Source organism: Prionailurus viverrinus, chromosome F1, assembly GCF_022837055.1.
Source record: "Prionailurus viverrinus isolate Anna chromosome F1, UM_Priviv_1.0, whole genome shotgun sequence".
Lineage (NCBI taxonomy): Eukaryota > Metazoa > Chordata > Mammalia > Carnivora > Felidae > Prionailurus > Prionailurus viverrinus.
This window is the reverse complement of record NC_062577.1, coordinates 42,262,754-42,290,262: the sequence shown is the minus strand read 5'-3', so window position 1 is coordinate 42,290,262 and position 27,509 is coordinate 42,262,754. Positions and strand designations below refer to the sequence as shown.

Here is a 27,509-nt window from a genome sequence, read left to right as displayed (position 1 = left end):
TCTTTGTCTTTGAAAGAACCCTTATCTTTTAGAGATATGTACAAAAGCATTTGTAGATAAAATGATCTGATGTGCAGGAGGATTTGCTTTAAAGTAATATGGACAGGGGTCTAGGTGAATCGAGGTTGGTCCTGAGTTGATAATTATTGCAGCCAGTGATGGGAACATAGGAGCTCAGTAATCAGTTCTACTTTTATTTATGTTTTTAACTCTTCATAATAAAAGAACTTAAAAAGAATTTTTTTTAATCTTTATTTATTTTTGAGAGAGAGAGAGACAGAGTGTGAGCAGAGGAGGGGCAGAGAGAGGGAGACACAGAATCCGAAGACAGCTCTGAGCTGTCAGCACAGAGCCTGACACGGGGCTCGAACTCACAAAAGCAAGTTCATGACCTGAGCTGAAGTTGGACGCTTAACTGGCTGAGCCACCCAAGTGCCCCATAAAAGAACTTTTTAAAAAGTTCCCACGTGTTACATGTGGGATAGAGAGTATTCCATTAAGTATATATATTGGATGGGATAGAAAGAAACAATAAGCATAAAAATAAAAGTACCACGTGGAGGAAAAGGTACCGTGGGTGTGGGGATGGTGAACATAGAGGGTGGAGAGCTGCGGAGGCTCCAGAAGGCTCCGTGAAGGGGAGGGCCTGTGTTTGCACCTGCCATCAGTCTTCTGTCCCCACAGGTGACTGTGGTCCGGAACTTGGAGGCCTATGGCCTGGACCCGTGTTCAGTGGCCGCCATCCTCCAGCAGCGATGCCAGGCTAGTGCGACCGTCACACCTGCCTCTGGGGCCAAGGACAGCCTGCAGGTCCAGATCCAGGGAAACCAGGTCCATCACCTCAGCCGCCTGTTGCTTGGTGAGCATCCCCTCTGAAGGAGCAGAAATCTTCCCACCAATTCAACTCACGCCAGTCTTCATAATCTTTGTGGCCATATGGTTCTTGGCCAGCAAGAGTTGGAGCTAATACTTGAGCCAGATCCTTTGCCCCGCCCCCCCACCCCGCCCCCCAAATTCAGAGCTCTCTCCACCATGCTCTCGGAGTAGTTTTCTTCCTGGTTCTCCCTTTTATAAAACATTTTTTGAGCATCCAGACTGGGCTAGGTACTTTGCTGGGCTTCATGCAGGCATGATCTCTCTTAATCTGACGATGCTGCAGAAGTGTTTCTGTTTTGCAGATGAGGAAACTGAGCTTCAGAGAGATTCAGTACCTTGCCCTGAGATACTCAATTGTTTGGTGTTGTAGCCCAGCTCTGAACTTTGGTTTGTCACACTGTAGAGCCTGAGTTCTTTCTACCACGTCTGGGGCATCCAGCCTCCAGTTTGTCCTCAGTTCACGCCATGTCTGTCTGAGTCAGCTTTCTAAAACAAACGAGATTGCATCACTCTCCTGTAAAAACTCCTTATGCCTTGTCACTGCCTTCAGAATAAGTTCCTACACTCAGTAAATAAGACCCTCCCAGTCCAGATCATCTTCCCCTCGGGGTCTCTGGCAGCTCTCTCCCCCACCCCTGGGCCTCTGCCATGCTGCCGCCCTTGCTGTTCCCCAGATGTGCCAGGCACATTCACACTTGGTGCTTTTTGTCTCTGTTCCCTTGCCTGGTGCGCCCACCCTCCCACAGCCCATATCTGCCCAACCACATCTGGGCTCATTGGCCCAGCTTAGGGGTCAAACAAAGCCTGTTTTAGAGCAGCCCCACTTTTTTTCTGTCCTTAAATTAGCATTTAAGAAATTGCCAATGTATCACTTTCCAGTTGTGTTTATGTTTCTGGTTAGCATCTGCAACTTGGCCAATTTTTCCTAATATTAGCGCTCTGCTAGACGGAGCAACTTAAGTCAGAGACCTTGCCTTCATCCTTTTCGTGCTCAGAGCCTGGCATAGTAAATGCTCAATAAGCAAATGTATTTTAGGGCTTAAGGCAGGACCCTGTAGCTAACTTTTGGAGTTGACCCCTTTAAGTGAAGAATTCCTATCTGAGATACTAAGAAGAAATACAGAGGAAAATAGCCAAGCACATGACTAAACACAGATGCATACATTCTGTCTCATGAGAAAATTATAAATGCCTCAAGTATACCCTAGAAAGTGGCTATCAGTGTGAAAATTGATAAAATACACATTTCAGCCATGAGGTATAAGGATAAATGGTCCATCCCAGACCGCTTCCCAGAGGAGCTAGGTTTGAGCTGGGTATAGAAGAAGCGGTCACATGATGGAGGCTGATTGAACGGAAGTTCACAACAGAAATGAGCGCACAGTGGGGTGAGAGGGCGGGGAGGTAGCTGTGCCGGTGGGTCAGCCCATGGGGGTTGGGGGGCCAAGGGCAGGAGGTGGCAGGGAGGGAGCAGGAGAAGAGCGAGCTTGGAGTTTCTGCTTTTTGGATTGTAGAAGAGTATCAGCTTCCTCGGAAACACATCCAAGGCCTCGAAAAGGCCCCCAAACCTGGCAAGAAGAAGTAACAGACTCTTGTTTCATGCGGACGATCCAGTGGAAATCAAGCTCTGGGCTGGTAATTTATATGAGCATTTTCAGCTTTTACAAATGAAACAATATAATTCTTTACCAAAATAAATTTTTATTCTAATCTAAATCTGATTTCCCTCTTGTTTCCTCCACTTAGCTAAAATGTTGTAGTAAAATTTTCAAGTCATACGCCAATTTAATTGTTTTCTTAATATTTATTTATTTTTGAGAGAGAGAGCACGAGCAGAGGAGAGGCAGAGAGAGAGAGGGAGACACAGAATCTGAAGCAGGCTCCAGGCTCTGAGCTGTCAGCAGAGAGCCCGACGCGGAGCTCGAACTTGCAAACCGCAAGATCATGAGCTAAGCTGAAATTGAGAATCAGATACTTAACCGATTGCGCCACCCAGGTGCCCCAGTCATACGCCAATTTAAATTGACATAAGAGGTTGTGTGGAGTCCCTTTTCTATACATGTGATTTCAGTGGGTTTAGTGCCTTTCCTGCTTTCAAGGCCAGATGGCCCATCCAAAGCTCAGGCAGGGACTTCCAGTGTTTTAAAGCCCCTCTAAGCAAATAGCCCACAGCCTCTTGCCCAAAAATAGTCCCTTCACATCTGTAAAGGGTTAGTCGCATAGAAGCAGAACTCAGCTGTTCTCTGCCATGGAGCAAGGCAAAAGAAGAAAGTCTTGGCCCTAAGTTGCAGCAACATTTGGGCTAGATAAAAATAAATCCTAAAAGCACACGGGTTTCTCAACAATAGCGACTTCTTCCCCAGCGCTGGCACGCTGCCACTGGTGATGGTAGATTGTGATGTGGCTGCAGCATGACGGCCTTGTCACAGGGAAGAGTCTTATCCAACAGATGCTTTCTTCAGCCCTGAACTTAACTGGGGACTCATGGAAGAGGTCTTTAGTTGGTCTTCAGAGGATCTGTGAACTCCCTGAAATGGTACACAAGATTTTTTTGTATGATCCTTTTCCTAAGAGAGGTTATCATGCTTTTGCCACATTCCCAGCAGGATCACTGCCAAAAAGGTTCAGAACCACCACGCTGGTCCAGAAGTCACTTCTGTGACCAAAGCTCTCCTTGTACAAAAGGAAGGAACGAGAGCGGAGGGAGCTGAGAGTCCTTTGGTTTTACCATCAAAAAACAATTAGAGTTCAATTTACTTCTTTCTTTCCTTTCTCATCTCACTATTTGTTTTTTTTTAATTGAGATAAGAAAGACTTGAACATAGGCAAATATTTGCAAATTACCCATCTGGGGCTGGAAAGGAAGAAAGGGATATGAAAGTGCGTGTGTGACACCACCTACCTTTCATTATTAGACCCAGAATAATAGTGCTAGTCACTTGTGACTTGCTGTAGGTAAACCCCTTAATTTTACTAATCCTCTCTCTGCCAGCACAGGCATATGGAACCGAGGAAGGGATTTTGGAAATTGACCCCAAACGAGGTCCTATTACAACAAAACCTTTGGACAGACAGTTTGATCTGAGGGAGTATGGTGTGAATAGTAGTGATGAAATATGGTCCTTATATGAATACAGATAACATGGAGTACTTTATAAGGTTCTTTCACAAACATGATTTGCTTTGCACAGTCTTGGTGGGATTGGAGGCTCAGAGAGGTTGTGTCTTGCCTTGTTGATCTCTGTTAAAGACACAAAGCCAGTAAGCAGTGAGGGTGGGTCTAAAATGAACATCCACTTCTAACTGTGATTTAACCTAGAATTCTGCTAGGACAGTCCTGTCAGGACGTGTGCTTTGGTTTTTCCAGTAATGATGACACATTTGCATTAGGTCATCTTCCCTTTCCCCCTGGTGAGCGCCACAGATACATACATGTAAGAAGGCTGGGGAAGGTTAGGCTGTTTAATGAATTGGGGTTTTGTTTGTTGGTTTGTTTGTTTGTTTTTCCTATGTGCTAAGCCAAACACTATTGAGGTCAAATCCATAACTTTGAACTTATTAATCCCATGCTGTTACCAGATGAATTTCAGTGAAAAGCAGAAACTGGTTCATGTCTAGGTTTTGGCAAAGTTACTGAAAGACATACTTCTTGGCGGTCTAGATGAACAAATGTTACAGATGTGCCCCATTCTTGGGTAACTTTAGGAACGTCTATTGGATACAGTGTTCTCTCCTCCAGGGAGATAGGGAGTGAGCTGGCTGTCAGCACTGGAAGGCAGGCAGGAATCTCTGTTAACAACTTTATGTGGTTGCTTCTGTGATTACAGAGCTGTTTCTCTGACGGAAGTTAGATAATGCTAATATGAAAGGGTCTTTTTACTCACCTCATTTGCCCTCCTCCAGGTGAGCTGATCTTAAACTCTCAGAGGCACGTCCTATCTGCCTTATTTATTTATTTTTGGTTTATTCATTTTTTGATAGAGACAGAATGTGAGTGGGAGAGGGGCAGAGAGAGGGGGAGACACAGAATCTGAAACGGGCTCCAGGCTCCGAGCTGATAGCACAGAGCCCGATGGCGGGGCTCGAACCCACGGACCGTGAGATCATGACCTGAGCTGAAGTCGGACGCTTAACCGACTGAGCCACCCAGGCGCCCATATCTGCCTTATTTTTAAATAATTCGAGAAATAGAAGAATCCTTGTCCACATCAGTAGTCTGTCCTCATGTGTAATCATCTTTAGCTCCAGAAAGCTCCCTCCTCTCTTCTCACTCAGGATCCCCTTCTGTAGCACATCCCCTTTCCTCTCCTGCTCTGGGGGTGTGCAGGACAGCCGGTCACCGGGGCAACACCCTCTGGCCCATGCGTCCCGTCCGTTTTCTCCAGATTATCTGAAGAGCAGCCTTCACTCCTCTGTTCGCTGGCAAAAGGGAATGTAACTCTGCCAAGAAGCGTGTGCCCTTCCCTGTTCCCACCCTCTCTCCCAGCTCCCAGTTTCCCGGAGATGGTGAAGGCCAAAGATGTCTCCAGTCTGAATCCTTTTTGCAACAAGCTTTTATTACTTTTTTTTAAACCCATCTAAGAAAGACACTTAAAAAGAAAATATCCTCAAGACAAACACGTACACACTGGGCAACACAAGGGTAGAAGGCACTACCAGCAGTCATACCCACCTCTGGGGGGAAGGGATAATTCACACAGACTATGTTCCGAGGCTCGGGACTCGGCACGGGTCCTGGGTCTAACTGTGCTTTAGATAAAGTCGGAATTTTCCCATAATCTTATTTCATAAACACCCCTATCTCTGTATATATAGCTATATGCCCTTATGTATATATGGACGTGACTTTTTTTTCCTTCTCAAAAATAAAATGGCCACCCCATCAGAGGGAGGCCCTCAGCAGCATTCACAGTGGCTGCAGCAGGAGCCGTGCCTTCCATTAATGTTACAGACATGCAGCATGAAGGAAAAAGGGGCTCTCTACCCACTCCCTTTAATATACAGCAGGGAGAGATTTCTTAAGGGAGGGAAGCGATAAGGCTGAGCAGGAGATGGCAGATAACCAGGGTGTGGGGAGCGGGGAGGGGGGGTTCTCAAAAATCTTGAGCTGCTAGCTCGTCTTGCTTCTGCAGCTTTGAAGACGACAGACACAGTTTGGATGACAAGGGGTCAGCATTCCTTCTGGGATCAGGGGCAGTGAGGATGCAGCAAGGGTCAGGGAGGGAACTTCTGAGGCTACACAAGCTGGGGCTCAACCTGACCCAAGCAGGACCTGGGAAGGCAGAGGAGCGAAGAAGTGATCTCTGAGAGGCTGGATGGGAAAACCGTCCCTGCTTTGGAAGTTAAAAGTCCTTCTCCCTCCGCACTGGAGTGTCTTCGCAGTCCTGGCTGCTCGCTTCAGTTTGGCTAGTTCATTTTTAAGTTTGCACCTGAACGGGGAGCCAGTACAGATGTAAGTTAGGAATCTGACCCACCCTGTCCCTGCGGTTGACATCACTTCTTGGGAGTCAAAGCCCAGGATCTCAGATGGGAAGGTCTTTGACTCTTGCACCAGCCTTGGAGGGAGGGCTCTCCTGCCTTGCCCCCCACACCGCCGTGGGCCACTTCCTGGCAGGAGCAAGCCGGCAGTAGAGCATCAAGCAAATGCACCCTGCTCCTCTCTCTGAAAACAAAAAGGCACTGAGGTCAGCGGGAAGCCAGCCCACAGGCTCACTGAGCGCAGTGCCACGGGCGGGCCGGGCTTCAGAACACAAAAGGACTCCCCTGGTGGCTGAGCTGGAGGTTCCCCGGTCTGTAGTCAAGGCGCCTCCTCGGACAGCACCTGAGTCCTGGCGGAAGCAGACAGGCCGTGCTGCAGCCCAAGGGGGACAGCAAGGCAGCCAGGCCCTCCCCAGCTTGCTAGCTGGGGGAAGGCCAAAGGCAAGTTGGACACACTTCTCTGCGACGTCTCTCGGCTTTCTCAGACCACCTGATTTCCATTCTCACAGGAGACATTCAAAATGGTGAATGGTTGGTTTCCCTTTGGTGGAAACACATGATGATGGCAATGTCAAATTCAAAACTGTAACTTAAAAACAAACACTTGTCTGTTCACAAAGACGTGACTGTCACACTTGCGCAGATAACATATGCCTTTGGGTTTACGTGCACGGACTCTTGAGCGATGAGGGCCAGGGCGGGCTGCGGCTTCTCCGGGAGCCTCCGAGCCGGCCTCAGGCTTTGGTGCTCCCTACCTGAGCATCTGGGGCCAGTGGCTTTATAACCTTCCCTTGAGCATGAACAATGGGCACATTGGGGAACAGTCCTTTTACGAGCATTATCCTGCTTTCCAGGGCTCAGCTCAGATCTGCTAGAGGAATATGCTACAATTTTTGACTCATAAATAAAGGTCTGTGGGCGGCAAATACGAGAGAAACTGAAGAAGAATAAAAGCCAGAGAAAGAACATAACAGCTCTAAAACCTTTCTTCTTTCCTTTGCCGGCTGGTGCGAACAATTGCGGTTCGGTGATGACAGAGGCAGCCGGTTGGCTTCCGGGAGGATCGCCCAGGACCGAGGCTGCTCTGTCCCCCATCCCCCTCCTCAGCAGCGAGCGGCAGGCAGCGCCTGGCCTGCGCGCACCTGCGCCCCTCAGAGGTTTCGTGCCACATCTGGAACTGCCAGGTGGGCACAAATGCACCCACCAGAGGTGTCCTGAGAAAAAGTGTCTGTTGCAAAATAATAATCATAAAAATAAACCGCGGGCACCAGAAGAGGAAGCAGGACCGGTTACCCAGGTTTGCCCTGGGATTCTCTTAAGGCCTCCTCCAGTTTCTGCCTAAACTTGTCATACTTCTTCTGCACTTGTTGGATTTTGTCCTGCTCCTCTTTTTCCAGGATCGTGAGGAAGTTCTGGAGCTCAGGGATGGAGAAGGCGTCCCACTGCGAGGCACGAGGGAGATGGGGGAGAAACAGAACAGGAGACAGGTCAGAAGCCGCACGACCTGAGGGGCCCACGCTGCCTCCCCGGTTCACACGGTTCACACACGGTTTGCTACCGAATAGGCAAGTGCAGTGGATAAAGCTTGGGTTCCCCTTGTCATACCAGCAACCAAATTTCAAATCCTGGCATCTCATGACCAAGATGTACCAGTCCATGTGCGGTGTTTTATTTGGAGAATCAACCGTCTTCCATTTTCTCTGTAGCAGCTGAGATCTGTTCAGATCTCAGATGCTAGAGCCGCCCGGGGCCCCTGCTGGCCTCTCTAGCTGTCTGCTGTGGGGCGATGAGGGACAGGCTCTCAGCGTGCAGACCCCCAAGAGGCAGATGGAGCTGGACTCAGCCCCCGGAGACTGTGTTTCAGCCTGACTCCACCATGGGATCTTGGGCACATCACTGCGCCCTTCGCAGCCTGCTTGTTCATCTGCCACGGGCTTAGGGTCTCCGCCTCCCTTGGCTGGCAGAGCAGATAACGAGGTAACATAACCTGTAAAGCTCTGTAGAGCCCGGTTGGCCCAGGCCTGCCCCGATGGGACCTGGCCTCCCGGGACGGAAGGCAAGCGTCACTGCTCTCAGGCTGACCCAGGAGCAGAGCCCCCCGCCCCACTCTGTGGAGCCAGAGGTTTTGACTCCTAAGCTCTTTTGAGCACAAAAGAATATTCAGGTTTATCTAGTTTGATCCCCACATTGCATAACTGAGGAGACCGAAGCCCACAGAGGGAAGGTGGTAGAGCTACTGGGACAGAGCTGCAGCAGCAGAACTGGAATTAGAGCCCCGTCTCTGAACTCCCAGGCCCGTGAGCTTTGCACCAGGCCTGCAGCATTCAGACGTTTTCAGCAGAGTACTTTTTCCGAAAATCTGACTCCAGTGTGTAAGTCAGATGGAAGCCCAGCTGCCTGACTGAAGCAGGGAGAGGGGACAGAGCCCTAACACCTGCCTAGATGCCCCGAATCTCCACGGTGACCCCTAACCCTAGGCCTCCACTGAACACAGTGTGCCAAACGCCGAGGATGCTCCCCCGCCCTCGGCCACTCCTCCGTGACTCCAACTCCCAAGTATCCCAGGCCGCGCAGGGCGCCAGCCTGATTTCACCCTAGTTCGTGCCGCCACACTGCACTCTGATGAACTCCCCTTTGAGGAAGGAGGTCCGTTTTTAAGAGCCAGGAAGAGACGCACGGCTCAGTGTGTGTGGCATGGAGCTTGCTGGGCCTCAGGCCATCCTGGAGCAAAACCAACCTGGGCCCGGACACAGGAGCTTCCCAGTGCCCCTCCACCCTGGGTGTTCAGAAATAAAGCCCATGAAATCCTTTCTTTCCACAGACCTTGCCAGACACAGGCGCTGACTTGCATCCCCCAGGACGCTTACAATCCTGGCTTTGGACACTGAACCTCCTTGGCCCAGCACTTACCCCGGCTCTTTCTCAGCCCATTTTCCCAGCTGCCTCCACAGGGCCCCCAGCTATGCTGGGTAGGGAGGATGACGCCCACGAGGGTGCCCCATCCAGTGTGCCCTGAGGGCTGGGTTTGTGCAACCAGCAAAGGGGCCCAGACCTACCTCCACCTCTCCAGTTTCATTCTCCTTGAGCACAAAGCTGAGGACGTCATTGTCAGGCCCAGCCAGCAAGCGCAGGTACAGGGGGCAATCAGCGATAGAGAGTTTCTGGAAGAGCACTGCAAACCAAGAGAGAGAGTTAGGGGCTCATCAGAGATGGGGAGGAGGACAGACCCGGAAATAAGACGCAGGGTGGTTGTAACTGGAAGTAGCCAACCTTCCAACCTAATGAAATGAACCTGATGAGAAGACATAGGGAGTGACCTTTTATTTTTGGTGTCTGCTGAGAGCTGGAAACTTGTTTCCACTTGCATCACCTCCCAAAAGATTAGCAGTGGCAGGCGGGTGCTCTCCCATTCCACAGATCAGGAAGTGGGAGCCCAGGGTGTGGGTTTCCTGCAGTCACGTATAAAGTGAGGGGCACCGAGAGCAGGCGCGTGCTCCCCGTCCAGCTCTCTGCCCAGAGTGCCTGTGTGGCCCTTCCACGTGGCTGGAGTGCAGTGCCCAGAGGAAGCCCAGTCCTCCCACCCAAGTCTGTCAGGGGTTCAATGGGAGAGGTGGTTTCTGGCCGGGAGCTTGCTCTCTCATACCTTGCCCGTCCTTGTGTATCCGCTTAAAAAGTGCAAACTTCTGGGGATTGTCCACAACCATGAACTTCTTGAGCAGCCCCTGGATGACCTCACTGACCGTGGTGGTGCTGCTGATGTGCAGCTGCTTGATGGCATCCAGAGGAAGATAGAAGGACGTCCGCTTGTCCGTGGTGGCCGCCAGGTTCACTTCCTTGATGGCATCGTAGATGGACTGGGGCCGGATCCCCGCAGGCACGGTCACTGGCCGCCGAAGTTTCAAATGCACTTTGATGAAACCCGTGTAGGTGCCATCTTCACTCTGAGGAAGAAGGTGGGGGGTGCCCCGTGGGTCAGCTCCGGTCTGACTTGCATGATCCTAGCTGCCACTCTGGGCCACTGCCCTGGATCGGGGGCAGGGGGTGGGGTGGTTGCAGAGGCCTTTCCTAATAACAGTTCTATCCCAGTCAGCCCCCCACCTGTCTCCCCGAGTTCCTTCCCATCTCTGCTGACCTGGAGGTGCTGGAGGGCAGAGACACTGTCCCCCTGCCAGCCCCGCATCGGGCCAAGAGAAGGCACGCAGTATCCAGCAACCAGGGGGGACACGAGGAGCTGCCGTGGCTTTCGCTCTGGGGGCTCAGGCTCCCTGTCCCAATCCCCTGCCTTTGGTGAGTCCCCACTCCTGGGAAGCAGGGTCTGGAGCGTCCTCTCTAGTTTGCCCCTCCAAACCAGGGAGGAGCAGGAAGGCTCTGTAAAGAGGCCCCTGGAGAACCAGCCCACTGGATTTCCTCCTGTATTTCTTTCCAAACCAGCAGCCTGCAAGACTTAACGCCCAGGTCCACCGGAGACTGGATTTTCTAGCGTACCCTCTGGCCGAAGCCCCCAGAGCCAGTTGCTACCAGCCTCCAGCAGGGGGCAGCGTTCTTCTACCTTCTCCTCCCCTTCCCTTCCCACTGAAGATGGCCTTCGCTAGCCTGGCACAGAGTCGGTGCCTCCCTGCTCAGAGCGCTGCACAGTCCAAGGAAGCCTCCTGAGACGCAGGCTGTAACCGTGCAACAACCAAGAGGGAGAGGACGAGGGGCTGCGAACCGCCCTTGTGAGGCCTTCCGGAGGGCGGAGCAGTACCAGGTCACTCTATATTACTTAAATCTCAGGACAGCTTCGACAAGTGGGCACCAATACCTCTTTCACACTGAAGCTTAGGGACGTTAAAAAGGTTCCCAAAGCGAAAAGTGGGAAGAGCCAGAGACGGATTTGGATCTTATTCTAAAGCCCATTCTTCCCTGCAGCCCCGGGGGGTGGGTCCCTGACCGCCTGGGTTCTCAGCCTTGCACAAGCCCCCAGGCCTGGGGAAAGGGGAGGGGCCTCAGAAGGGCCGCCCCAGAACCTAGAGGGGTAGCAGGGGAGCCCAAGTGACCGGGGGCGTGGCCGGGGTCGTGGATGGGGGCGGGCCCGACGCACCAGCTTCATGCCCAGGCAGTTCTTCTCCCGGGTATTGTAGCTGTCAATCTTCTGTTTGATCTCCTGCAGTGTGGGCGGGCGCTGCGTCTCCTCCGGGGGTTTACAGACATTCTGGAACACAGAAGTGAGAGTGGGCACACAGTGGATGAGAAAGGGTAGGACCACACCCTCCCAAAGGCCTCCCTGACCAAGCATAGGGAGCACCAGCCCCACGGGGTAAAAACTAATTCCATGGGCTCACGGTGAGAACAATCAGAGGTCAAATTCCAGCGGTGCCACTGCCTAGCCGGGCCAGCCCTGGGGAAATAGCTCTAAACCTCAGTCTCCTCACCTGTGAAATGGGAACAATAACTACCTTTCAGGCTTGCTGTGAGACTAATATGAACATGCCCAGCACATGGGCACCGACCACAAATCTGGTGAATCAGCAGAGCAGCATTGGCTCACAGAGGGTTGCTATGGAAAACATAGTCTTTAGATGCTAAGGGAGATGCAGAGAAATGCAAGCCGGGGTCCATCTCCTCAAGGAAGTAACAATAGAGCTGGAGAGAAAGGAATGTACACACAGTCCCAGCATATGCTGATGGGAAAGACAGTAATTCACCCAGACCCAGGGGACCAAGGGCACGTGAGCATCAGTTCAGGCCCCACATCACCAGCCACAGAATTTTGCACATAATTCAGTTCAGCTGATCCTTGAACAATAAATACAGGTTTGAACTGCATGGATCCACTTATGCACCAATTCTTTTTCGATAAATACAGTCCAGTGCTGTAAATGTATTTTCTCTCCCTTATGATTTTCTTCATAACATTTTCTTTTCTCTAGCTCACTTTATTGTAAGAATGCAGTGTATAATACACATAACATACAAAACTGAGTTAATCGACTGTTCATGTTCTTGGTAAGGTTTCCGGTCAACAGTAGGCTATCAGTGGTGAAGGTTTGGGGATGTCAAAAGTTATACTCGGATTTTTTATTGTGCAGGGGGGTCAGCGCCCCCAACCCTGACGTTGCTCAGGGGTGAACTGTATATATTTGTCAAACAAATGAGTGAACCAGAAAGGGACAGGGGGCTGTCCTTTTACAATAATTGAAAGAATCAGCCTCCTCTCCTGGAGCATGGGGACAACCAACATGTTCTCAGCACCCCCTCTGTGGTGAGAACTTGGCATGCACGGTCTCTTCATCCTCATGAACCAGAACTCTGTGAGATGGAGTTTATTACCTACATTTTACAAGTGAGACAACCAGGACTAAGGAGTGCAGTAAGTTGCCTAGAGCCCTGTCCATATGTGCAGAACTGAGAGGAAATTCCCGGGCTGTTCTGTTGAGTCCTTCCCAAGGGCTCCCCTGGTGCCCTCTCCCCCTAGGGAAGGGTAAGGGAAGAACAAAACTGAAGAAGAAGCTGGGGGTCAGTGTCCTTCACGCTGTGCAGCGGGTTCAGGGGTGAATTCTGGGGTCTCGGCAACTCAGTCCCTCGTTATTTCCCTGCATTTCTCCCAACCTCCCTGCCGCCCAGCTTCTCAATCTTGTCTCCATGCTGCCCGTGTGTGGCCCGGAGTGCAGGAGCCATGGTTTGGGAAAAACCCACCCAGAACTCGCCTGATTTTAGACATCTAGCAGACTCAACGCGGATCAGGATTCTCCTTTGGCAAATGAGGAAACAGGCCTAGAGAGGCGGAGCGTCTGTGTTCTCCTGGCTGCCTCCCTGACACCACCCTTCAGGGGTGTGGTTTGGTCGGGGAACTTCACACCCACCCTGTCACGGCAACACCACCCAGTTGAACACAATGGGCGCCCCCAACAGAGCCCGCCCTGGCTGTCCTCCCTCCAGCAGGCTGTCCATGGAGATTGGGCACACCCAGCAGGATGCCCTCACTTCCTCCTCCTGCTTTCCCACCCCCCTCCCCGGGGCCGATAACATGTTCTGTGGCTGCTGTGGTGAGCTGGTGTGGCGCCCACCCCCGCCCCTCTGCATGGAGATAAGCCCACACCCCTTTTCCATCGCAGCATCTTCCCTTGGCTTGTCTGCTCCCCCCTGTACTATTCCTCAGGGGTCCTGAAAATAACAGCATTGTGCTATGTGCTTTCACATACCTTCTCTCACATACCACCTACGCTACTCCCATTTTACAGATTATAAAACTGAGGCTTAGAGGGGTTAAGGAACAGATCTGTGGTCCCGCTGCTAGTAAGCAGCTGAGTAGGGCCTAGAGAGCAGAGCCCATCTAAATCTGCAGCCCATGTTCTTCTTGATTCACCACCTGGCCACTCTAGGCAGCTTCTGCCACTCCCATAATGCCCGCTGAAATTCCACCCCTCCAGGCTGGGGTGTGCAGCTGTTAAACCAAGGCCTATAAACTATGGGACCTGTGAAACATTCACCCAAGGTGTATCTGATGAGTGGGCCAGGCCCCAGAGGCATCAGGACCCACGGGCACCGCAACACCAGCAAAGACGTCAAGGAGGGACTTCTCATCCCGCAAGTGGGATGTAGCTGCCAGGAGGCAGGACCCACCCTTTTCCTACGTGGCCACTCAGGCTCTTGAACTGGACCTTGATCCCATCGAAGACCACCCAAGGGGGAGCACAGGCCAGGGCATCTCCTGTCTGCTTGAGGTAAGTAGCAGGTGATACGAGCCTCACAGAGTGTCTTCTTCATTCACTGTCAATTCATTAACCCAGCTCCTCAAACGGAGCTCCTGATTCCTCATCCATTCCCACAGTTAGTTCCTGGAGACACACACTGCCCCAGAAACCCTCCCAGCCCTCCCCACAGCGGGGCTCATCCCTATGGGGCCACGTGTGCCTGGTGGAGGCTCAGCCCTGGGAGCTTCCGGCCAGAAAGACCAGTCATCTGGTTACTACCATGTGCTCCCCCCTTTCCAGCCGTGAAGCACGCAGGCTGTCCCCTCCTCAGGAGTTCACAGCTTTCTCAAACTTGTCTACAAAAAAAAAAAAAAAGTTAAATGATGGAAAGGAAACTCTCGAAGCTCCTGAAAGATCTCCTCTCATAGCTTCCAACTGGCTACACCCATTTCCCTGTCAGAAAAGGCAGCTGTGTCACAGCTTGCAAAAGCCGATCGTTCCGGGCTTGGGTCTGTACACAGCAAGAGGCAGAGCTACTGTGACTAAAGGTTTCTTCTTCTTCCTGTTCCCCTTTCCTTCAGCAGATAACCCATCTAATCCGCCCCTTTCCCGCCACAAACCTGGGGAAGTGACACAAGCAGCCGAGGTCACCCTTTCCAGGACTGATGCAAAAGACAGGCATCCTGGTCTCCCCGCCCCGTCGGAAGTGCCAGGAACCCTGTGTGGCCAACACGTGGAGTCCCCCAGCCTGGTGTGTCAGCACCTGGGGCCGCTATGCCTGCCGCGCAGACTGCATCTGCCAGACGAGATCTGACCCATGGATTGGATGAAGCACCTGCCAAAGCAGGCCAGCCAGCGAGCCAGCCAGCCACAGCCACGGGAGTTCACTAATCCCTTCCTTCCCAGGGATGATACAGAATCGAGGCCAGTGGTTCTTTCTTTTCTTTTTTTTTTTTTTTTTAATTTTTTAATGTTTATTTATTTATTTTGAGAGAGAGAGAGAGAGTGCAAGCAAGGGAGGGGGCAGAGAGAGACGGAGAGAATCCCAAGCAGGCTCTGCACTGTCAGCCCAGAGACTGATGTGGGGTCCGAACCCACAAACCATGAGATCATGACCTGAGCCAAAATCAGGAGTCAGATGCTCAACCGACAGAGCCACACCCAGGTGCCCCTAGGCCCATGGTTCTTAAATTTGGCTACACACGGAATCATCTAGGGGATCTCTAAAAACACTGGGCTCCATCCTGGAGATTCTGATCTATGGCCTGGGGTCCAGCCTGGGCAGAGGTAATTCTGATGTTCAGCAATGTTTGAGAAGAACTGGTATAGACCCCTCGCAGCCCATTTCAGATCCTAAGGGTCGCCATCCTGCAGCAGAATTAACACTTGGCCACCTACAGATATTCACTGCCCGGAGGTTTACCTAAAAGGAAGTATCTGCTCTGTGAACAAGGTCAATAATATAGTAATCTTCAGAGAGTAAGGCAAAGACCTCAATTTCTATTCACCTGCCAGATTTTCAAGTCCTCAAAGTGAAAGATTTGTTTCCGTTCACGGGTACAAAGCTAGAAACCATGCAGCTAGCGTTTTGTCTCCTAGGTTAGCCCAAGATGGAGACAGAACGGGAACTCACTCTGACTGAACGAATACCGGCATCGGCCTGCGAGGTGTCCCTCGTAGGGGGTTTACACATCTCGGTGCATCTGGCATGGAATTCATCCGCTCTGATTAAGCCGCTGGCATCGGTGGCAGATGGTTTAGCTGCTCCCGATGCAGCTGGCACATCCAAGACACTGGTGAAAAATAGGTTTGTGCTCCCACATCCTAAGCTATGGAAAGGGCTGCGTTGCCTCTCAGGGCTTAAGTTTATTAGGGTACAGCCACGTGAAGAGGCTAGCTGCTAGGGGTCAGAACAGAAATGCTCCCCCAAGAGAGTGATCCTCAAACTTTTCTATTAAAATATCACAGGGGCGCGTGGGTGGCTCAGTTGGTTGAGCATCGGACTCTTGGTTTCGGCTCAGGTCGTGATCTCACAGTTTCGTGAGTTCAAGCCCCATGGTGAGCTCTGCGCTGACAGCTCAGAGCCTGGAGCCTGCTTTGGATTCTGTGTCTCCCGCGCTCTCTGTCCGTCCCCCACTGGCTCTCTCTCTCTCTCTCTCTCAAAAATAAATAAACATTAGAAAATATTATCCTTAACATCAAAGTTAAGAGGACCATCCCTGTGGTCTGAGGCCTGTCTCAGATTTACCTGAAGTTGAATTTTACTTTAAGAAGAAACCCAGGGGTGCGTGGGTGGCTCAGTTGGTTAAGGGTCTGACTCCTGATTTCGGCTCAGGTCATGACCTTGTGGTTCATGAGTTCAAGCCCCCCATCAGGTTCCGTGCTGACGGTGCACAGCCTGCTTGGGATTCTCTCTCTCACCCTCTCTCTCTCTGCCCCCTCCCATGCTTTCTCTCTCTCTCTGTCTCTGTCTCTCTCAAAAATAAGTAAAAAAATAAAACTTAAAAAAAAAAGAAGCCCAAACATTGGTTAACTCTGCATTCTTTTTTTATTAAAGTTTTTTTTTAATTTATTTATTTTGAGAGAGACAAAGAGAGCATGAGCGGGGGAGGGGCAGAGAGAGAATCCCAAGCAGGCTTCGTGCTGTCGGCACAAAGCCCCACCTGGGGCTTGAACTCAGGAACCATGAGATCGTGACCTGAGCCAAAATCAAGAGTCAGACACCTAACCGACTGAGCAACCCAGGTGGCTCTAACTGCGTTCTAATCAATGACCCATGTCTTGATTTTGGTCACTGGGGAAGAAGAGGCTCTGAGTGAGTCCTGTGGCTTCTAGTATCCCCAAGTGGACACAGGGCAGCCTGTCCAAGCCCCAGCAACAAGGGGGCCCCAGGGTGAGCAGTGAGCTGAGGAGAATCAGATACATTCTGATACATCAGATACCTTCATGCCATTTTTTTTCTTGACCCGAGTCACACAAACTTCATTTTTGCCAAAAATTTCACTCTCCCTCTTGTTAAACTCCTCAGCCTCTTCTCCCTTCATGATGTTTTCATCGTATTGCTCCCATCTGCCCCCCTGAGGTCCTTCAACCTGCCCCGGCCTCTCTGACCACTCCTGCCTTGAATGATGGTGATGATGACCATCCCTTATTTTATTTATTTACCAGCTACGTATGCCAGGCAGCACTCTGATCACTTGGCATGTGTTAGTTCACTTCATCCTCCCCACAAATGCATGGGAATGCCCATTTCACAGATGAGGAAACTGAGCACCAGCAAGGTTAAAGCGAACCCACACCTAAAGCTAGCACTATTCCATCTGGCACTTCAATACTCATCTACTTGTATTAACCTCCAAGTAGACTATCTCTCTATCTTGAGTTGTCTTCTCAGCTAGAGTGAATTTTCTTAATGACCTACACCATGCTTCTATTTATTCTCTGTGCCCAGCGGCACCAAGCATGAAATGGATAATAGGTACTTGCTCAAGAACATTCAATGGCTCCTTATTGCCTACAAGGAGTAGGGGGAAAGATCTTATTTCTCCCTAGGAATTACAGAGCAATGAGCCTTGGATTTCAGTGTAGACTGAGTTCCGTAAGAGAAGCACCCATACCTGTCTTATCCATCACGGCATCCCAGAGCCTAGATGCAGCTCGGAACAAGTAGAGGCTGAGGAAATACCTGCAGGATGGACAGAAGCATGCATTTGGGTTCTGACCCCCATTACTAAATGATCTTGAGGAAATCCGATAACCTCCTTAAGCCTCAGCTTTATCTGTCAATTTGAAATACAAATCCTTTATTGCCTGATAGGATTCATGCCAAGGTAAGACCAAATGAGATAATGGGTGCAAAAACCGTTTTGGAAATTATCAAACCCATCCAAAGGCACATATGGTTACGGTCATCCCAGGCTTACAAAGTCCTACCCCTATGAGCCAGTCTCATTTCTCATTTTCCTTGAGCACTTAATCAGGCTTGACCACCATGCCATAGAGTTTGTTGGCTCTGGTGGCTGGCAAACTTCTTCTGCAGAGGGCCAGGTAGTAAATACTGTAGGTTTTGCTGGCCATACAGTCTTTGTTGTAACTACTTAACTCTGCCACTGTAGCACAAAGCAGCCGCAGGACAAGCAAGGCTGTGTTTCAATAAAACTTTATTTATGGCATCCGGTGCATGAGCAGTAGTTTGCTCACCTCTGCTCTACACCATTGGGCGGTTCCTCCTGCTTAGAATACACAGCTCCCATCTCCCCTGGTGCCATCGCCCATGGCGGTGTCCTCACTCTCCACTCTCCTACCATAGGAGATCTCCGACATTTTCATTCCCAATTGGAGGAAGGCATATACAGGTTTGTACCGGATGCTGCCTTTCTTCTGAATGATACTCTTGCCGAGAGCCATGTACTTCCTGTGTTTCCTCACACCCCTGGTCCTCACTCTCACTTAATGGACATGTTGTGCAAGTGGGCAAAGGCTTCATCGCTTCATTGGAGTTGTGCTTACTGTCTTTCTGTCTCCCATGAGGAGGCAACAGGCTGGCTGAGGAAGGGATGCCGTGGGCAGCAGGGCTCACGCACTGGCTCGGGGACTGACTCCCAAACCCCAGCCCCGTGGCCCCGAAGCCTCAGATTCCTGTCGTCGCCAAGCTGCAAATTACCACACGCCACGGGCCTCTGCAGCTGCTGGCTGACAAATCCACTACTACAAGGACCGTGGAGGTGTCTTCACAGCCTGTGCGGCTGCATTTGGATCTAATTATATGCTGCCTTTCATTGTTTAATTATTACTTCACATGTGTTAATCCCATCTTCCCAATTAGATGCTCCCTGGAGGGAGACAGACCTGATGTCTGATGATGGTGCTTCTGTCCTACCCCTTGCAAGGCTCCGCAGAGCTCCGTGGTGACCTCCGAGGAGGAGGCAAGGAGAGGGTGGAGTAGACTGGGTGGCGCCCGGCCCAGGGCCCCGCCACGGGCTGCAGTCAGGCCCAGGACATGTTGCACTGACCGGCACCCCGAGAGGCTGATGCCAAGGCAGGGCCGCAAGGGCCGCGGGCTTCGGCTGGCTGGCCAGCCCCGTGGCTCAGCTCTTTACGGCTTCCTGGTAGGAACCAGTGCAACACCGTCATGACCGACGGCCTCCGGCAAGTCACTTCCCCTCTCGGGGCCTCAGTTTCCTCATCTGTGAAATCACGAAGTGAGACCCCTTTGCAGCTCTACGAGTTTACATCGGAGGGTGGCTTCTTTCGTCCCTGCTTCCTCTTCTGTTTCAGAGAGCTGGGGGTGGGGGTGGGGGCCCCTCGGAGGACGGCTGGGCTTGCCCGAAATGCAGTGGCAATGACTGTTGTAAGACGGTATGAGAACGCGTCTCACCTCTACAGCCTTACTTGTCTCACCACTGGCCACTTGCTTTCTCTACTCGTCTGTAAGTCACCGTGTGAGCCAAACTCAAGTAGCTTTACACCTTCCTAACTCACACAACCCAAGGAAACAAAACAAAAACTATCCCGGAAGCCATTCACCATGAGTCTTTGCCACACTTCCTCTTTCTCAGCTCTTAGCAAATCTGCCAGCAGCCACTCTCTCACCCTTTGGAAACCAACCCCAGGCCTGTGTCGGGAGAGGGGAGAGCCTCGGCGAGGCCTTCCTGCATGAGAAGGACATCTGTGGACACCTCGCACCTACCCTGCTGCCCAACAGCGGCACGGGCCCCACACACCTGATGACTCTGTTAAGCCTGTCCTGAATAGGAACCTCAGAGGAAAGGGGCAGACACCCCTCTGCCTGGTCTGGGAACGCCCTGCCCAAAGCCCAGACCACATTCAAGGCTCATTGGTCCCTTGGTGACGGCCTCAACCAGATGGGAAAGAGGAAGCCCCACAGGGTCTCACCACAGGGCCCCCTTCCAGGTCGCAGATGGTCCGTGTTCTGGAATGATTGTCCCAGCCTCACCCTGGGCAGTGAAGGGGTTGATTCCCCCAGATCCTTCCATGGAGCTGTCCAATGTCCCAGAAGTAAAAGGATTGGAAACTCCTGAACTGTGTTCTCCAGTAGATTATTCCCATCAGAGGAAGGAAGGGGCGGGCTTCATCACGGAGCCAATCCCTACAAGCAGAGCCATGCAGAATTTGAGCTGCTCTGGGGAGGGCGGGGGAGGTAGAGGAGCAGGAAATAAAAAGGGGGTGGGACATGAGAAACTGGAAAGAGACTGAAGTCCCCAAAGACAAAACTGTAGAGCAGATGGTCAACGCAGACAGTCAGTCACCAGTAACTGATTGAGTTGCCCATGGGGTGGGGAGTGTGAAAGGCACCTTGGGACATGAAAGCGGCCGGCTGTGGCCCCCATCCTGGGGAGCGCGCAGGCTATCCGCAGAGGGAAGACAGAGATGCGCGCACCGTGAACACCAGACAGCAGGCGCCGTCCGCGCAGAGCCTCGGCGCTTCTGGGCAGCCAGATCAGCTCCGCGTGTGCGCACGTGATGAAGGCCATGCCAGCGGGCTCCCCGGGCGGCCGGCGTGTCCTGGAGCCCGCGCACAGTGCCCCTCACTGAGGTGGCCATCTCAGTCTACAAGCAGGGGCGGGTCCTCTGGGGTGAGTCAGGACCAGAGAACATCAGCTCCCCGCGGGCCTTGGAGCCACACTGACCTGGGTTCAAGCCCTGCGGCGCCTCGTTATAATAGCAAAAATCGCCAACAGGCCAGGGTTTCGCAGTCACGGTCTCATTTCATCTTTGCCATAACTCAGTGAGGGCGGTGTGTTATTACCCAGAGCCCCTGCTCCTCACTGCCAGACCACACCTCCCTGCACGACTGGCGTGCCCTCAGTTGTCTGTGCACGTGGGCAAGTCAGCGTCCCTGAGACTCGGATTTCCGTCTGAGAAACGCAGGTAACGAGGCCTTCTCTACACACTTGTCGCGGGGATGAAATGAGATTGCACATCTGGAAGCGCTTAGCACAATGCACGCATAGAGTTAGCACTCGAGAAACAGCAGCTAGCGAACCATCATCGTAACCGTCGTCAGCGGCAGCGGTCATCCGTCTGGCAGGGCGGAGGAAGGGTTGGGCGGTGGGGCTGACTCAATGTGGGAGTCCTCTTGCCTTAACCTTGATCTCCTGACAGGCCCTTCAGCCAAAGCCAGGTTGTGACTCTGTGTGTCCTAAGCACTTTTGTCTTCAGTGCTATGGGGCCCCTCTTCCACCATTAAAAACACAAAGATAGGAAATTTTATTTTTTGATAGCACTGATATCAAGAAAAATATATTATTATTATATAGAAAACAAAGGATTTCTTCCTCCTGATTTTAAAAGAAATCAAACACTTTTGTGGGCCCTTAAAGTATCGCGGGTCCCTCTGGCACCATAGGCCCCCGTGTCTCGTGAATAAGTCAGCAGTGCTTTCAACGCCGGAGTCCCAGGTAGGGTGACCTGGAACTGAGAGTTTTCTTGGGATGCAAGACCTTCAGTGCTACAATCAGGACAGTCCCGGGCAAACCAGCATATTTGGTTACCCTAGTCCCAGGGACCCCTCGCAGGCCTAGATGGACTCCCTCCCTCTCTTTTCCTCGCCACTGTGGGCCCCAGGGACACTATTTGCTCTTCTGCCCTCTGGAACGCTGCACGTGTACTCTGCCCTAGAGGTCTTCCTGACAGTCCCCCCACACCCCTGCCTGGCCACCCCTGCCTGGCCGTGGCCTGGACACAGTGGCCTGGCTGCCTCTGCCAATCAGCCCACATCCCTGCAGCTTGATAACAGAAGGCAAGCTCCCTGAGGACAGGGACTGCTCTGTTCACTGATGTAGCTCCCCGGACAGTGCCTGGCAGACAGGAAGGGCTCATTAAACATTCACCTAATCAACTGAATAAAACACAAAGAAGTAATAAGACACACATGTGCACGCACACACGTGTGCACACACACATGCACACAAATCCCCAAACAAATACGGGAAGATTCAAAGGTTCCAGAATTGCATAAGGCTCCTATATCCTAGTCCACGGCATCTACTGACTTGTGAGACAATAACTGGGAATCAGAGGAGACCCCCGTAGATGATGCAAACCCCTTCCATCTCTACTCTCCCCTGCCGTGGGCCTTCCTGAAGCCCCCTTTTCAGCTCAGAGGTCTCAAGTGTGAATCCAGGCAGAAGGGGGTGACACCCATTCTACTTCAACGGCCACAGGAGTTTTCCCTTGGGGCATTTTCTCATGCCTTTGGGGTTCCTAGGGCAAGAGAAGGTCTTTCTCCAGGTTAGTTTTCCTCACTGGATTTCCATCTAGGTCCCTGTCCCCTCACCCAGCCTCACCTAGGTCAGCCTCCTTTCCGTCTCCCTGCTTCCTTAGTTTGGCTCCAAAGCCAGCGACTGTACCTTTTCCATCCCTGCATTCCCAGACCACCCAGAAGCAGAGAGCTGTGGAGTGAGACAGGGGTGATCCAGAGCACTAAGCAGTGAATCAGGGATGATGGTGGGCCGGGACTGAGTGGGTCTCACTACCCCGTCCCAGACTCCGGTCTCTCTGAAGGCTGGACCCTGCTCTTTCAGAAGCAATTTAAACAAGATTCCACTTATCATATGTCTGACAAAGGACCACTACCCAGGACATATAAAGAACCCCAACAAGCCAACAACAACATAGAAAAAAGACAATTAAAAAAAAATGGACAAAAGACTTGAATAGGCATTCTCCAAAGATATACAGATGGCCAGTAAGAACATGAAAAGATGTATCAACATCACTAATCATTAGAGAAATGCAAATCAAAACCACAACGAGATGCCATCTCATGCTCATTTTAGGATGGCCATTATCAAAAACACAGAACATACAAAGCGTTGGCAAGATTGTGGAGAAATCAGAAGCCTGTGCATTGCTGGTGGGAATGCAAAATGCTGAAGCCGCCTGGGAAACAGCATGGCAATTCCTCAAAAAATTAAACACTAAGAATCATATTATCCAGCAAGGCCACTTTTGGGCATACACCTGAAAGAGATGAGAATAAAACTTAAACAGGTGTTTGGACACTCATGTTCACAGCGGCACTATTCACACTAACCAAAAGGCAGAAGCCACCCACCGATGCACACACGGGTAGATGAACAAAATGTGCTGTAGACATCCAATGCAATGTTATTCATCCGTAAAAAAGAAGGAAATTCTGGCACATGCTGCAACGTGGATGAACCCTGAAGACATTATGCTCAGCGAAATAAGCCAGTCACATAAAGACAAATACTGTATGATTCTAGTTACGTGAGGTTCCCAGAGCGGTCAGATCTACAGAGATGGAACGCAGAATGGCGGCTGCCAGGGGCGCTGGGGGGAGGCAAACGGGGGGCTTCCGTCTACTGGGGACAGAGTTTCAGTCGGAGAAGATGGAAAGTTCTGGAGATGGACGGTGGTGGTGGCTGCACAACATTGTGAATGTGCCTCATGCCACGGAACGGCACACATAAAAATGGTTAAGATGGTAAATTTTACGTAGCATATATTTTATCACAATTAAAAAAAAAAAAAAAAGAGGATTCCAAGGGCAGAGGAGCCTGGAGGCCTTGTAACCGGCCTGTTTCATCTGGTTCCCATATAGTTGGCAGCGTCCCTTACTTTCTATATTCCAAGCAAGGGAGGAGTCGATCCCACTTCCAAGCACGTAGGCCCCATCATCCTCCAGGGGCCAGGCTCTCTTCCTGGCCACAGGCCACTCTCCTGCGTGCACTAACAAAGGGCAGGACACTAGGGCTGATCCAAACAGAGGAGCTCTGCAGTGAGGGGAGGGTCGTAGAGCTTCCCAGGTGGCTCTCTAGAGAGGCGCTCAGGCACACAGAAGCCTGGGTTTAGAGATCTGAAGGAGTCTCGGGACGAAGAGGCCCAAGCACCCCCATTCTGAAGCAGCCGGAGTTGTCAGGTGACCCAAGTAGCGGGGACTCCCCAACCTGCCTCAGATGCTCTCCCTCCAACCCATCATGGCTGGCCACGGTCAAGGGGCCATGTCCGGCTTTCCAACTTTATACACCCCTAGGGAAGTGGATGTGTCAGCAAGAGGAAGATTTGGGGAAACATGTCTGTGTTTCTGTGTCTTCTTTCTTCTGCAGGCCCCAGAGTCATGGTATACTCCTGAAGTCATCATGCTGGGAGCTGGGTATTGACTCGCCTTCAGAGCCGTCCACGGCCACCTCCAAACTGCTTCCTCTCTCTCACACAGGGGACCTCCCTGCACGAGAACGCTCTGAAAAAGGGCTCCTCAGCTCCGTGGACCATCCCATGGGCTCTGAGAGCACAGAGTCAAAGCCAGCAGAATCACGGGCCATGCCGGGGGGCGGGGGGTGGCTTTAGGAGCCCGGCTCGTGTGTTGTAATTGCAGGCCCTCTCCCGGGCCGCACAGGACGTGGGCGCCCTGGCTGCAGGGGCACCGTCTCCTACTACGTCCGGGCTCCAGCTCGCTGGAGCTCCTTCAAGTACAGGGCATTCGATGCCGTCAAAGATTCGGATAATTCAGAGGTGGAGAGCGGCACGTGGGAGCCAGTGCCCAGCGCCCAGCACGCCTGCATGGCCCACCCTTACTACAAGGGGTGGGGTGGCTGGGGACTCCAGGACACCAGTGTGCACTGGCCCGAGGGAAGGAGGGCAGTTCCTCTCGGCTTCCTCTAACTGGAGACCCCACCTATGCCCTCAGCTTGGCAAGCCGGCTGGTGCTGGGTGCTGGGGCCTCTTCACCAGCCCACACGTGTCCTCTTGTCACTGTGCTGCCCGCCTGGCTAACCCCACCCCACATCGATGTTGGGGACTAATCTGTGATACCGAAACGTGTCTTAGGTGATTATTAAGTGACTCTGAGTCTTCTCAAGTGTGTGTCCTCTCACTGTGTCACGCAGCCTCGGGGACAGGGATGTTCGGTTTCCTCCCCCTCCTGAATGGCCGGGCAAAGAGCACCATCCTCAGAAGTTCCAAGATGGGTGCTGCCGACATGGGGTTGCATCGGTAGGCACCTTTGGGCCTCACTGCTGGGGCTTCAAGTAGGAAAATTCTGGAAAGAGCTTAGGGGAGAAGCGGCAGAGCTTAGGGGCTAGGAGTTCTGGCATTAGACTTGGGCCTGAATCCTGGATCTGCCCCTTAGTACTGCATGACCCCTTTGGTACCTCAGTTTCCCCACTGTCAGATGGAAAGCACAGATGGTTGTTGCAAGGATCAACTGAGCCTGCGCACGGAAAGCACCTGCCACCACATCGGGGCCCAATAATTCACTGTCGCTGTTATACATTCTAGCCATTTGCCAGGAGACCCCCTCCTGGTCTTTATACCTCCGTGCACCCCAGTCATGAACCCCACGTCCCCATGCCAGAATTCATCACCCATCTCCATGTCTTTTATTATCCCAAGCTGGGGAGTTCTCCTTGGGGTCCCACAACCAAAAGTTGGGCCCTCCTTTAGCGCTTATTCTTCACTGGAGGGCCAAGTCACCCATTGTACAGAAGGAGAAAGTAAGGACTTGAGCGGTGAGCCTGCTTCCTGAGGTCACACACAGTGAAGGCTTGTGGCTTGGGTTCCCAGGCCCAGCACTGATCCACCTGCCCACATCACCTGAGCCAACAGAGGATACTCGAACTACCAGGACTGCCAAACCAAGGTCTCCACTTGCTTAGAATTAAACTGGGAAATTAAATGAAAAGTATGCTGGTTCTTTCCCCTGAACCTGCCTCTCTCCACAGCTGAAAGGCAGAGAGAAGAAACCCATCACAGAAGCCTCTCCCGCCTCCTCACATGGGCCCCTGGGCGCCAACCCTCCCCCTCCCAGGCCCCACATGAGGAAGGACCACACCAACTCCTGCCAGCAGGTGCCAGGGCCCGGTTGCTTAGTGACCCAGTCCTGCCTGCCCTCATCCTCCAGGGCAAACAGCTGAGCAATCACAGATGGGTTGGAGAGGCCGCTCTATGTTTGGAAAGTTGTCCTTGCATTTTCTGCTCACTCAGTGAGATTTTTCTTTTCACAGTAACTGGAAAAATCCATCGATTCCACATCCAGAATCTGAGCAAGCTTCCCTTGAAAACAGTCTGGGAGATCAGCTTTCACATACCGTGCCCTAAAGCGTTTGCGCATGGGCCCTCCGGGGAGCCCCTGCTGCCTCTTCGGGCTCTCTCATTTAGAAGGAAGATCCAAGCCCATCCTTCCTTACCAAATGTGCATCAAGCACCTACCACGTGCCGAGGACACAATGATGACCAAGATGTGGTCCTTTGTCCAGAAAATTACAGCCCATCAAAAGGAGGGATAGAAAAGATATGCTGGTGTTTGGGGAGCACAGAGAAGTGGGCACAATGGGAAATGATCTCTAGACACCCTAGACCCACCAGCTTCCACATTCTCCTCACGAACCCACACCTCCCCTGCGTGCGTGAATGTAGAGATTAGCCCCGCCTGCCACCTCGCCTCGTGTTCCAGCCAGTGGAGACCTGCCTCACATTCCCCACTGCAAGGTCAGAGCCCTGCAGACCCGGCTCCTGCCTGTCATCCACATCACAGTGCGGGGGACCATTCTACACCACTCTTCACACTGGGGGACCGCCAGGCGATGAGGAGGACACTGAGGGGCTCACGAACTGGAGGTTGATGCAATGGTGATAGCGGAGTATGGTGAGCCAGATTTCCCAAGACCAGAGCAGGAAGAATTGACCTGGATTTCAGGGAACTAGCTGAATGAGAACCCCCGCTTCCTACGGGGTGTCAACAGAGTTTGAGATGGGTGACTGGAGCTCATTTGGAGCTTTTCAAACTCGACTCTCACCCAAAGCGCCAAGTGTGTAGTGGGAAGAGCACGTGTCTTGGAGTGGGACGAATGAGGGGTGGGGGCCTCCCCCCTGGCTAGCCCTCTTTCACATACGACCTCATTGAAGGTGCCAATCTTTTGGCTTGACAACAACTGAAATTCTGCCTGTGTGGTCTGTCAGGACCAGTTGGCACTGGGCTGCTGCCCTCCCTACACTCACAGTGCCCCGTGGAGCAGGGATCCAAGCAGCTGGAATCGCGTTGTATGGCACCGCGGGCAAGGAAGGGCTGAAAAATGAATTGGAGGACGATGGCGGGAATGAGTACAGCTTCCCCTCCCCTGACTGTGCTGGATTCCCTGCAGGCCTGCTTGGAAACAGGGGAATGGCTGCAATGACTCCTGGCAGTCTGCTCCAGCTCGGGGAGTATACGCCTTTCAGAGGTCAAGGTAATCTCCCGCGCCCCTCTCAGCGGCTGCCGCAGCCCCATCACTGCCAGTCTGCTGCCAGCCTGCCCTCACCACCTCCTAGGCTATTCATGCCCAAACCCCTTGATCCCGGGAGCCGGCCCCTCCAGCTCCCGGTCCCGGGAGCGGCTGCCACATCCTAATGAAAGTCATGTGTCACATGCAGAGTGTCTTTCACCTGGCCGTCCCTCCGCCCAGCGACCCCCACCCATCCAGACACTTCATGGATGAGGAGGGGAGGAACTGGGGTCTG

At 52.2% G+C, this 27,509-nt stretch overlaps 2 protein-coding genes across 6 annotated transcripts in view; one reads left to right on the top strand and one right to left on the bottom strand.

Annotated features, from left to right (window-relative positions):
• The window catches only part of EIF2D (eukaryotic translation initiation factor 2D), a 28,820-nt gene extending 26,228 nt beyond the window's left edge, over positions 1–2,592 (top strand). For all 4 annotated transcript variants that reach the window (XM_047840621.1, XM_047840619.1, XM_047840620.1 and 1 more), the window contains 2 exons: positions 685–859; positions 2,391–2,592. In XM_047840621.1, the coding sequence (XP_047696577.1) occupies positions 685–859; positions 2,391–2,461 (246 nt within the window). In that variant the 3' untranslated portion in view covers positions 2,462–2,592. The remainder of the gene's footprint in view (positions 1–684; positions 860–2,390) is intronic.
• A 2,819-nt stretch (positions 2,593–5,411) lies between these two features.
• RASSF5 (Ras association domain family member 5) overlaps positions 5,412–27,509 on the bottom strand; it is a 66,791-nt gene continuing 44,693 nt past the window's right edge. For both annotated transcript variants that reach the window (XM_047840442.1, XM_047840443.1), the window contains 4 exons: positions 11,435–11,545; positions 9,998–10,295; positions 9,411–9,526; positions 5,412–7,796 (listed from right to left, as the gene is read on the bottom strand). In XM_047840442.1, the coding sequence (XP_047696398.1) occupies positions 7,644–7,796; positions 9,411–9,526; positions 9,998–10,295; positions 11,435–11,545 (678 nt within the window). In that variant the 3' untranslated portion in view covers positions 5,412–7,643. The remainder of the gene's footprint in view (positions 7,797–9,410; positions 9,527–9,997; positions 10,296–11,434; positions 11,546–27,509) is intronic.